An 11,506-nucleotide genomic window follows, 5' to 3' on the forward strand; every position below is an offset into this window, starting at 1 on the left:
TATTTTATTTACAAAAAAAGTTCTTAGGTTCAAAAAAACATTCAGTGAACTGAAAAACTGTGGTCGGTAATATAGGTATTTAGCTGTGTCAAATGCCCTTAATAACTCTACATTTGCCCTGCAACTGTAGATAAAGTAAAAATCACATTTATCAATTCAGCAAAATTATGAAAATAATGAAAACTGGAATTTTGCTACAATCAGAAGTAAATTCCCGGCCAAGTCGTCGCGACCTGAAATCATGATTTTAACTGGGAACCATTAAAAAATAATCATTAATCCCTAATCGTTAACATAATTTTGAAACTTTTCAAAATTTAAATTTCCAGACTCACAAGCGTCTCAGTCGAAGATTGAGAAACCACCGTCTCCAAATTCTCTCTCGCAAGAGATGCCGCCAAATTTGCCCAAAAAAGCCCAGGAGTTGTTTATGCGAATTCAGCAACAGCAGCGCGGTGCCCAGGACAGTTTCAAGAACCTTGAGGACGAGGAAAATGAGGAATCAGCACCACAGGACGATTGGTACTCTGACGACGACGACGACGATGACGCGGACGAAGGCGGGGGTCTGACAATCGATGTCCGGAACGACGACGATCAGGAGATGCCGGAAGTAAAGGTGAAAGTCGAAAAAAGTCCTCCTGCTCCTCCACCCTTGAATATTCCACAACCCGCGCCCTTTGTCGATAAACTCGGTGATTTGAGCAAAATCGACATCAGCGCCGAGGTGTCGAAACTCTTGTCTTCCCTCAAGGCCCACAGTAGCAGCAGCAGCAGCACTGCGCCAACCCAGCCAAACTTTGATGACACCGAGAAGAGGATTAAGCGCGAACAAAGCTCGCCGATCAACAACAGCAAAGAAGGAATTCTAGACTCCGTCAGACTGGACAAGGGACAATTCAGTCCGAGTTTTTCGCCTCCTCATCTTCCAGCGACTTCCAGAGATCCGCGTATGCTACGAGATCCGCGTGAGTCTCGAGATCCCCGCGAATCTCGCGACTCGAGGGATTCCCGGGATCCGAGAGAGTCGCGCGATCCTCGAGATGCCCGGGAGAGAGAATCGAGAGATCCGAGGGATCCCCGACAGCGCAGAGAGGAGCAGAAATCAGTGCCAGCGATGAAACCCGAAGCGAAGGATCACAGATCGCACAGACTTGAGACGAGCATATACAGTTCGGGGATCATTGCCATGGACACGCCCATGGACACGGATCTTCGCGCCCGTGCCGATCAGGATCATCGGAGAAAGGACATGGACTTGAGGCAGTGTTTTGCCGATTTCGGCGACACCGATCTCCGTGTCGTGGGCGGAACCTTTACAAATGCGGCCTCCGGCAAGTCGGACATTGATCTGCGCCAGATGCTGACTCTGCCTTTCAAGCCTGTCCCCACGCATGTACCCTGCACCGAGATTGATGGCAGTGTTGCGTCTCATCCGCCAATTCCCTACAAGATCCAGGTCGTTGATATCCCGCGACCCGACTACACGGGCCTCAAGCTGACCAAGAACGATCCCCAGGTGAAGTATGATCCGCGTCTGCGTAAAATCTTTCGAATTCCGTTGAACGATATCGCCGATTCACCAATGTCGCCGCCACCAGTGAAACTCAATGTGCCCAAGTCACCGCCGCAGATACGAGCGGATCCACGACGCAAAGCGCTTGAGTCCCAGGGTCCGTCGCAGACCTTGTTGCCGCCCCAGGGTATGAATCCGGGTATTAATCCTCATCATCAGGGACCGCCCGAGATGAGTATGAGTATGGGACCGCCGTACATGTCGGGGCCGGTGATGCAGGGAATGCCGCCGATGATGATGGGCCCAAATCCAATGATGGGAAATATGGGCCCGATGATGGGCGGACCAATTCCACCGAATATGCAGATGATGGGTCCGAATATGGGACAAAATATGGGTCCGAATATGGGACAGAATTTCGATCCTCGTTTCAACGCACAGCGAAATAATGGAGCAGGACTCCTGGGACCGGGGCCAATGGGCTACGGGCCCGATATTGGGGGGCCCAATTTTGAGGGTGGCTATCCAAACGGGAATTTCAATAATTTCGGACCACCCGGGCCAGATCATCGGAATTTCGGGAACAATTCGGACGGGCCGAATTTCGGGAATGGTGGTGGCGGTGGTGACTGGAATGGGAATCAGAATCAGAATCGGCGAGGCGGACGAATGCGGAGGAGGAATCGAAACAAGAATGGCCCCCCGATGAATAATAGATCACCTTAGTCGAATTTTAAGTCAGGTCTTCTTCTTTCTATTGTAATTGTGTCCAGAGCTGAGTTTCTTTTTTTTTGTTTTTTGTTGTTTTTTTTTTTTTTTTCTGAGCACCAAAGAAGAAAAGCGGCAACTCGAAAAAGCATAATAGCATGGCATTTTATTAAGGCTTTTTTTCTTTCTTTCTTCTAATAGTCAATTCGAATATTACTTCAAAGTAAGGGTTAAATTATGAATACGAAAATTGTAAATAGAGAAAAGTAAGGATTGGACTTTTGTTGAAAATCAGTCTCATAATGAAGAGGAAATTTTTTAATTGTAAATCATGCAGCAATTAAGATTTAATAATATTTACCGCTTTTCTTATTTGGACGGTAGTAATATAGATGGACAGTTTTTAGATTCCATTTTAATCAAATCTGATGGAAATTACATCTGCGAGTGTTGGGAAAAGGATCTTTTTTTTTCTTTTTTTTTTTTTTTTTTTAAATATTTCTGTTTAAATGATCCGAAAATTTAATTAGGGAACTGATTTTTTTTATATATATATATATAGTAGCTCAGCTCGGATTTTCTCGGAACTCTTGGCGAGTTTTTTGTTTGCGAGAGTCTCGGGAAGTAAATTAGTCAATATTGTAAATTCAGCTGCTACTAGGCGTGCGAAAAATTGTTGTAGATTTAAGACAAGTTCTATAAATGTATATATCGAGGATGTACATTCAGGTGATGATGGATATGAAAATATTGATTAATGGCAAATATTGACGTTCAAACAAAACAAAAAAAAAAAAAACAGAAAAAAAAGCAAACAAAAAAAAAGCAAACAAACAAGAGATTGTATTGAATTAGCTTTCGATTTTATTTTTTTTACGTCTTCCCCTGTACATAGTACATACATAAATTGCGATTAATTTGTAAGGATGTACATACGTTATTAATGCAAAATATATTTGTCCACTTATGAAGTCTGATTTGATAAAATATACAAGAAAAATCATTTTTCAATCATAATACACATGACATGTTGTTACTTCGATTAACCTGTGATAGAATGATTCAAGTCCCGTGAAAAAAAAATTCTTCTTTGGAAGAAAAATACGTTTCGATTTTCTTATAATCAAGAATTTCTTACGTCCGAAGGTACGAACTTATTTATTTTCTTTATCACGCTAACTTAAGATTATACTCTCTTCTCTCTGTTTTTTCTTTCTTATTCTATGAAAATAAATTATTTTGTTGAATGTTAAATCTCGAATATTTCGAAGGAAAAAAACAAACATTCCGAAAATTAATTTAATAATCAAGGCGCTTGGTCAATTTACGCACATAAATCCTTCCGTATATGCAAAATTCGACTGATGCCAATAAAATAATAAATGATTTGTCTGATTGCAGTTAAACACTGGTTTCGTTTATTTTATAGATTTAATTATCGCTGTTACGGTATGATAGCAGAGAGTAGGACAGTCATTTTCTGGTAAAATCGGTTCTTTTTTTTTTTTTTAAATTGGAAACTACAAAATGAGTTTTGTTTGTGGTTAATTAACATAAAGGGTTTTCAAATAATTCGGCTAGATTTTATCAGAAGATGAGGTCTGCAGTTGATTTTAGTGCGTTACCGCAGTCAAGGGCTCTGCACGAATGGCCGCGAGATCCAGTCGGGCATCTACCTCATCGTCCAGCTCACCCACGATTGCACTGCAAAAATAAAAATATATAGAAAATCAGATGATTTTTTTTACAAAAAAAAATAATTCTTAACTGGAAAAGATAATTTTTTACCAAAAAGAAACAAAAAAATACCAAATTTTCAACCAAATAATTACATTTTCTAGCAAAATAGTTGTACTTTCAATAAGAAAAGAATTTTGAGTCAAGACGAAAAAAGAAATTCTAACCAAACTGTTAAATTTTCAATCCAGAAAGACTCATTCACAACCAAGATTAATTTTCTATTAAAATGTAAAAATTTTCTACCAAAAAATACAATTTTTCAACAAAATACATAAATTATCAATCCAAAAAGAGTCATTTTCAACTAGAAAGATTTTTTAGTCGGGAAAGAAAGAAAGAAAGAAAATTTTCAACCAAATTGTTAAATTTTGGAATCCCAAAACTAATTTTGAAAAAAAGAGTTTAATTTCAAACCAATACGATTTTTTATTCACGAAAAAAAAAAAAGAAATTCTAAGCAAGCTTTTAAATTATCAATCCAGAAAGACTAATTTACAACCAAGATTATTTTGCATTAGAGAATACAAATTTTCAACAAAATAAAATTCTATAAAATACATTAATTTTCAACCAAATAATTGAATTTTCAACCAAATAGTTTAATTTTTAATTCAAAAAGACTAATTTACAACTAAAATTAATTTTGGATTAAAAAATACAACTTTTCTACAAAAAAGAATACTAATTAAAAAAAAAAATAGTTCAATTTTTAAAGCAAAAAGACAAATTTTTGAAAGAGAGCTAAATTTACAAACAAAACGATTAAAAAAAAAAACAATTTCAACCAAATTTTTAATCCAAATAGACTAATTTAAAAGAAAGATTGATTTTGCACAAAAAAAAAATTCCTACCAAATAGTCGAATTTTTAACAAGAAAAGATCAATTTTGAATTCAAAAATACAAATTTTCGACCGAATAGTTAAATCTTTAACTAAAAAAGATCAAATTTCTATGAAATACATCAATTTCCAACCAAATAATTGAATTTTCAACCATATAGTAGTCCAATCTTTAAGGCAAAAAGACAAATTCCTAAAGTGTGTTGAATATTTGATTTATATATATTAATATATAATATAATATTTAATATTAACTTTTTTCGCAAATAAATCTATTTTCTGCCAGTCGAATTTTAAACTAAAAAAGATCAATTTTATACCAAAAATATACAAATTTACAATAAAATACATACATTTTAAACCAAATAGTGGAATTTTCTATTAAAATAGTTGTATTTTCGAAAAGAAAAGATTTTTTGATCAAGAAAGAAAAGAAATTCTACCAATGCTGTTACATTTTTAATCCAGAAAGATTAATTTGCAACCAAAATTAATTTTGCATTAAAAAATACAACTTTTCTACAAACAAAGAATACTAATTTTGAAATAAATAGTTCAATTTTTAAAGCAAAAAGACAAATTTTGAAGAGAGTTAAATTTTCAACAATAATGATTTTTCAGTAAAAAAAAAACACAATTTCAACCAAATTCTTAAATTTTTAATCCAAATAGACTAATTTAAAAGAAAGATTGATTTTGCACAAAAAAAAATTTCCTACCAAATAGTCGAATTTTTAACAAGAAACGAAGTAATTTATTTTTAAAAAAATGACTAGTTTTCAAAAAAGAGTGCATTTTCAAACAAGAAGATTTTTTAGTCAAGGAAGAAAAGAAATTTCATCTAAATTGTGAAATTTTTAATCTAAATGTACTAATTTAAAAGCAGGATTGATTTTTCATTTAAAAAATACAACTTTCAACCAAATTGTTAAATTTTCAATCCAAATAGACTATTTTAAAAGCAATATTGATTTTTTATCAAAGATTTTCTGCCAAACAGTCGAAATTTAACTAAAAAAATATCCATTTTCTACCAGAAATATAGAAATTTACAATAAAATACAAACATTTTCAACCAAATAGTGGAATTTTCTACTAAAATAGTTGTATTTTCAAATAGAACAGATTTTTCAGTCAAGAAGAAAAGAAATTTGAACCAAATTGTTAAATTTTCAATCCAGGAAGACGAATTTTTAAAGAGTTGAATTTTCAACCAAGAAAGATATTTTGGTTGCCAAAGACAAAAAATATATCAAAAAAATTGTTAAATTTTCAATCTAAAAATTCTAATTAACAACCAAGATTCATTTTGTATTGAAAAATAAAAATTATCACCCATATAGTCGAATTTAAAATAACAAAGATCTAATTTCTACAAAAAATACAAATTATCAAGAAAATACAGAAATTGTCAACCCAAAAAGACTAATTTTTAACTAGAAAGATTTTTAAGTCAAGAAAGAAAAGAAACTTTAGCCAAATTATTAAATTATCAATCTAAATTGACTAATTTAAAGCCGAATTTTTAACAAAAAAGATAAATTTTCTGTCAAAAACATACAAATTTACAATAAAACACAAAAATTTTCCACAAAATAATTAAATTTTCAACCAAATAGTTGATTTTTTTACCAAATAGTAACATTTTCCACCAAAATATTTTTATTTTCAAACAGAAAAGATTTTCCAGTCAAGAAAAAAAAGAGATTATAACCAAATTGTTAAATTTTCAATCCACAAAGTCTAATTTACAACCAAGATTAATTTTGCATTCAAAAATACAAATCATCTAACAAAAAATACAATTTTTCTGAAAATACATCAATTTTCAACAAAATATTTGAATTTTCAAACAAATAGTTAATTTTGAAACTAATAAGACGAATTTCCAAAGAAAGAGTTGGATTTTCTACCAATACAATTTTTTATTCAAGAAAAAACCGAAGAAATTTCCACTAAATTGTTAAATTTGGAATCCAAAAATACTAATTTTCAAAAAAAAAGTTTTATTTACAACCATGACGATTTTTTATTCACGAAAGAAATGAAATTCTAAGCAAGCTTTTAAAGTTTTAATCCAGAAAGACTAATTTACAACAAAGATAAATTTTGCATTAAAAAATACAAATTTTCTAACAAAAAATACAATTTTTTTTTATAAAATACATCAATTTTCAACCAAATATTTACATGTTCAAACCAAAAAGACGAATTTCCAAAGAAAGAGTTGAACTTTTTAGTCAAGAAAGAAAAGAAATTTAAACTAAATTGTTAATATTTCAATATAAATAGACTAATTTAAAATCAAGATTGATATTTTCTACTAAAAAATTCCATTTTTGACCAAATAGATATATTTTTTACCAAACAGTCGAAGTTTTAACTAAAGAAAGAACAATTTTCTACCAAAAATATACAAATTTTCATAAAGTACATTCATTTTCAACAAATTAATTAAATTTTCAATCAAATAGTAGATTTTTCTACCAATTTAATTGTATTTTCAAACAGAAAAGATTGATAACCAAATTGTTAAATTTGCAAGGCCAGCTCAGCGAGGACAGAAATTTTTTGTATTAAAAAATACAACTTTTCTACCAAATGGTCGAATTTTTTACTAAAAAAGATCAATTTTCTACCCCAAATTTCCAATAAAATACATACATTTTCAACCAAATAATTGAATTTTCGACCACAATAGTTGTATTTTCAAACAGAAAAGAATTTTCAGTCAAGAAAGAAAATAAATTCTAACAATGCTATTAAATTAAGATTAATCTTGCATTAAAAAATACAATTTTTCTACAATAAAAGAATACTAATTTTCAAAAAGAATAGTTCAATTTTTAAAGTAAAAAGACAAATTCTTGAAATAGAGTAGAATTTTCAACCAAAACGATTTTTCAGTCAAGAAAAAAGCAATTTCAATCAAGTTGTTAAATTTTTAACCCAAATAGACTAATTTAAAAGCAAGATTGATTTTTTGCCAAAGAGATCTTTTTTCTACTAAACAGTCGAATTTGTAACTAAAAGAAGATCAATTTTCTACCAAAAATATACAAAATTACAACAAAAGAAATTATAACCAAATTGTTAAATTTTAAATCAAAAAAGACGAATTTTGTAAACAAAGAGTTCAATTTTAAACCAATAAAGATGTTTTAGTAGCAAAAGACAAAAAATGTTAACAAAATTGTGGAATATTCAATCTAAAAGACTAATTTACAAAGAAAATTAATTTTTTTTCTTCAAAAATACAAATTATCTACCGAATAGTCCAATTTTTAAATAAAAAAAGATCAATTTTCTATAAAATACGTCAATTTTCAACCAAATAGTTGTATTTTCAAAATAAAAAGCTTCTTCAGTCAAGAGAGGAAAGAAATTCCAACCAAATTGTTAAATTTTCAATCCAGGAAGACTAAATAATAACCATGATTAATTTTGCATTAAAAAATACAACTTTTCTACCAAAAAATATAAATTTTCTATAAAATACATAAATTTTCAACCAAATAGTATTTCAATTTTTTAAAGCAAAAAGGCGAATTTCTAAAGAGAGTTAAATTTTCAAACAAAAAGATTTTTCAGCCAGGAAAACTAATTTAAAAGTAATATTGATTTTTTATCAAATTGATCTGTTTTCTGCCAGTCGAATTTTTAACTAAAAAAGATCAATTTTATACCAAAAATATACAAATTTACAATAAAATACATACATTTTCAACCAAATAGTGGAATTTTCTAAAAAAATAGTTGTATTTTCGAACATAAAAGATTTTTTAGTCAAGAAAAAAAAGAAATTATAAACAAATTGTTAAATTTTCAATTACGAAAGAAGAATTTTGAAAAACACTTAAATTTTCAACCAAGAAAGATGTTTTAGTTGCAAAAGACAAAAAATATCAAAAAAATTGTTAATTTCCAATCTAAAAAGACTAATTTACGTTCCAGAATGATTTTATATTCAAAAATACAAATTTTCCACCAAATAGTCAAATTCTTAACAAAAAAGATCACTTTCTATGAAATACACCAATTTCGAACCAAATAATTGAATTTTCAACCATATAGTAGTGCAATTTTTAAAGCAAAAAGACAAATTCCTAAAAAAATGTTAAATTTTTTACCAAAAAGATTTTTCAGTCAAGAAAAAAAAACAATTTCAACTAAATTGTTAAATTTTTAATCCAAATAGACTAATTTAAAAACAATATTGATTTTTTCGCAAATAAATCTATTTTCTGCCAGTCGAATTTTAAACTAAAAAAGATCAATTTTACACCAAAAATATACAAATTTACAATAAAATACATACATTTTCAACCAAATAGTGGAATTTTCTACTAAAATAGTTGTATTTTCGAAAAGAAAAGATTTTTTGATCAAGAAAGAAAAGAAATTCTACCAATGCTGTTACATTTTTAATCCAGAAAGATTAATTTGCAACCAGAATTAATTTTGCATTAAAAAATACAACTTTTCTACAAACAAAGAATACTAATTTTGAAATAAATAGTTCAATTTTTAAAGCAAAAAGACAAATTTTGAAGAGAGTTAAATTTTCAACAATAATGATTTTTCAGTAAAACAATTTCAACCAAATTCTTATATTTTTAATCCAAAGACTAATTTAAAAGAAAGATTGATTTTGCACAAAAAATAAAAGTTTTCTACCAAATAGTCAAATTTTTAACAAGAAAAGATCAATTTTCTATAAATTATATTAAATTCCAACCAAATAGTTGTATTTTTCAAATTAAAAAGATTTTTCAGTCGAGAAAGAAAAGAAGTTCCAACCAAATTGTTAAATTTTCAATCCAAAAAGAGTAATTTGCCACCAAGATTAATTTTGTATTCAAAAATACAAATTTTTTACCCAATAGTTAAATCTTTGTCTAAAAAAGATAAAATTTCTATGAAATACATTAATCTTCAACCAAATAACTAATTTTTTTCCAAAAAGTTGTATTTTCAAACCAAAATTTTGTCACTTGAGCAAAAGAAAACGAATAAATTTAATAAAAAAAAGACTAGTTTTCAAACAAGAATATTTTTTCGTCAAGAAAGAAAAGGAATTTCATCTAAATTGTGAAATTTTTTATCCAAATAGACTAATTTAAAAACAGGATTAATTTTGCACTAAAAAATACAACTTTTCTACCAAAAATACAAATTTTCAACCAAATAGTTTAATTTTTAAAGAAAAAAGACAAATTTTTAAAGAGAGTTGAATTTTCAAACAAAACGACTTTTCTGTCAAGAAAAAAAGCAAATTCAATCAAATTGTTGAATTTTTAATCCAAATAGACTATTTTCAAAGCAATATTGATTTTTTAGGAAAGAGATCTATTTTATGCCAAACAGTCGAATTTTTAACTAAAAAAAACAACAATTTTCTACAAAAATAGTTAAATTTTCAAACTGAAAAGAAGAAATTTCCCAGGAAAGAGTTGGATTTTCAACCAAAAAAATTTTCAGTCAAGAAAAAAATGAAGAAATTTCAACAAAATTGTTAAATTTTCAATCCAAAACGACTAATTTTCAACAAACAAAGAAAAAGAGTTTAATTTTCAACCAAGACGATTTTTTATTCAAGAAAGAAAAGAAGTTCCAACCAAAATGTTAAAATTTCAATCCAGAAAGACTAATTCACAAGCAAGTTTAGTTTTGCATTAAAAAATACAAATTTTCTATAAAATACATCAATTTTCAACTAAATAGTTTAATTTTCAAAGCAAAAAGACAAATTTTTAAATATTTTAATTTTCAATCAAAAAGATTGTTGTTCAGTCAAGAAAAAAAGAAATTTTAACCAAATCGTAAAATTTTTAATCCAAGTAGACTAATTTAAAAGCAATATTAATTTTTTACCAAATAGATCTATTTTCTGCAAAACAGTCTAATTTTTCACGAAAAAAATAATAACTTTCTACCAAAAATATACAAATTTACAATAAAATACATACATTTTCAACAAAATAATTAAATTTTTAACAAACAGTTCATTTTTCTACCAAAATTGTGGTATTTTCATACAAATAAGAAAAGAAACTATAAACAAAATTGTTAAATTTTCAGTCAAAAAAAAAAAAAACAACTAATTTACGACTAAGAATAATTCTGTATTCAAAAATACAAATTTTCTACCAATTAGTAAAATTTGTAACTAAAAGAGATCAATTTTCAACCAAACAATTGTAATTTTTAAAGCAAAAAGACAAATTTTTAAAAAGAGTTGACTTATCAACCAAATAGTTGCTAAAGAATATTTTTCAGTTAAGAACGAAAAATGTCTACTAAATTACTAAATTATAAGAAAAATGTTAATTTTCAACCGAATAGTTGAATTTTCTACTATCAATTTTACGTATTTTTAACAAAAAACGGACCATTTGAATTTTCAGTTAAAAAATTAATTTTCAAGCAAGAAAAAGAAAAGTTTTAACAAAATATTTTCACTTTTAATGTCAGTTACGAAAAAAATATTTGCTAAATTTTTGAATTTTTTAGTCTAAAATACAAATTTTCAAGTCTTAATAGACAAACTTTCTAGAAAGGAAATGAACTTCAAACCCGAAAATATGAATTTTAACAATCAAAAATTTGTACTAAAAAAGATCAATTTTCAAACAAAAAACGAATAGTTAAATTTTCAGTTGGAAAAATTAACTTTTGATTAACAAAGAATAAATTTTCAA

The 11,506-nt window shown here is 28.4% G+C and overlaps 2 protein-coding genes across 4 annotated transcripts in view; one reads left to right on the top strand and one right to left on the bottom strand.

The window, feature by feature from the left end:
* LOC117170611 (protein suppressor of sable) overlaps positions 1 to 3,049 on the top strand; it is a 36,627-nt gene extending 33,578 nt beyond the window's left edge. For all 3 annotated transcript variants that reach the window (XM_033357490.1, XM_033357492.1, XM_033357491.1), the window contains one exon: positions 330 to 3,049. In XM_033357490.1, coding sequence (XP_033213381.1) covers positions 330 to 2,242 — 1,913 coding nt within the window. In that variant the 3' untranslated portion in view covers positions 2,243 to 3,049. The remainder of the gene's footprint in view (positions 1 to 329) is intronic.
* Positions 3,050 to 3,717: 668 nt separating this feature from the next.
* LOC117170612 (U6 snRNA-associated Sm-like protein LSm8) overlaps positions 3,718 to 11,506 on the bottom strand; it is a 14,266-nt gene continuing 6,477 nt past the window's right edge. Inside the window, exon 4 of the mRNA XM_033357494.1 lies at positions 3,718 to 3,928. Coding sequence (XP_033213385.1) covers positions 3,838 to 3,928 — 91 coding nt within the window. The 3' untranslated portion in view covers positions 3,718 to 3,837. The remainder of the gene's footprint in view (positions 3,929 to 11,506) is intronic.

Source organism: Belonocnema kinseyi, chromosome 4, assembly GCF_010883055.1.
Source record: "Belonocnema kinseyi isolate 2016_QV_RU_SX_M_011 chromosome 4, B_treatae_v1, whole genome shotgun sequence".
Classification (NCBI taxonomy): Eukaryota; Metazoa; Arthropoda; class Insecta; order Hymenoptera; family Cynipidae; genus Belonocnema; species Belonocnema kinseyi.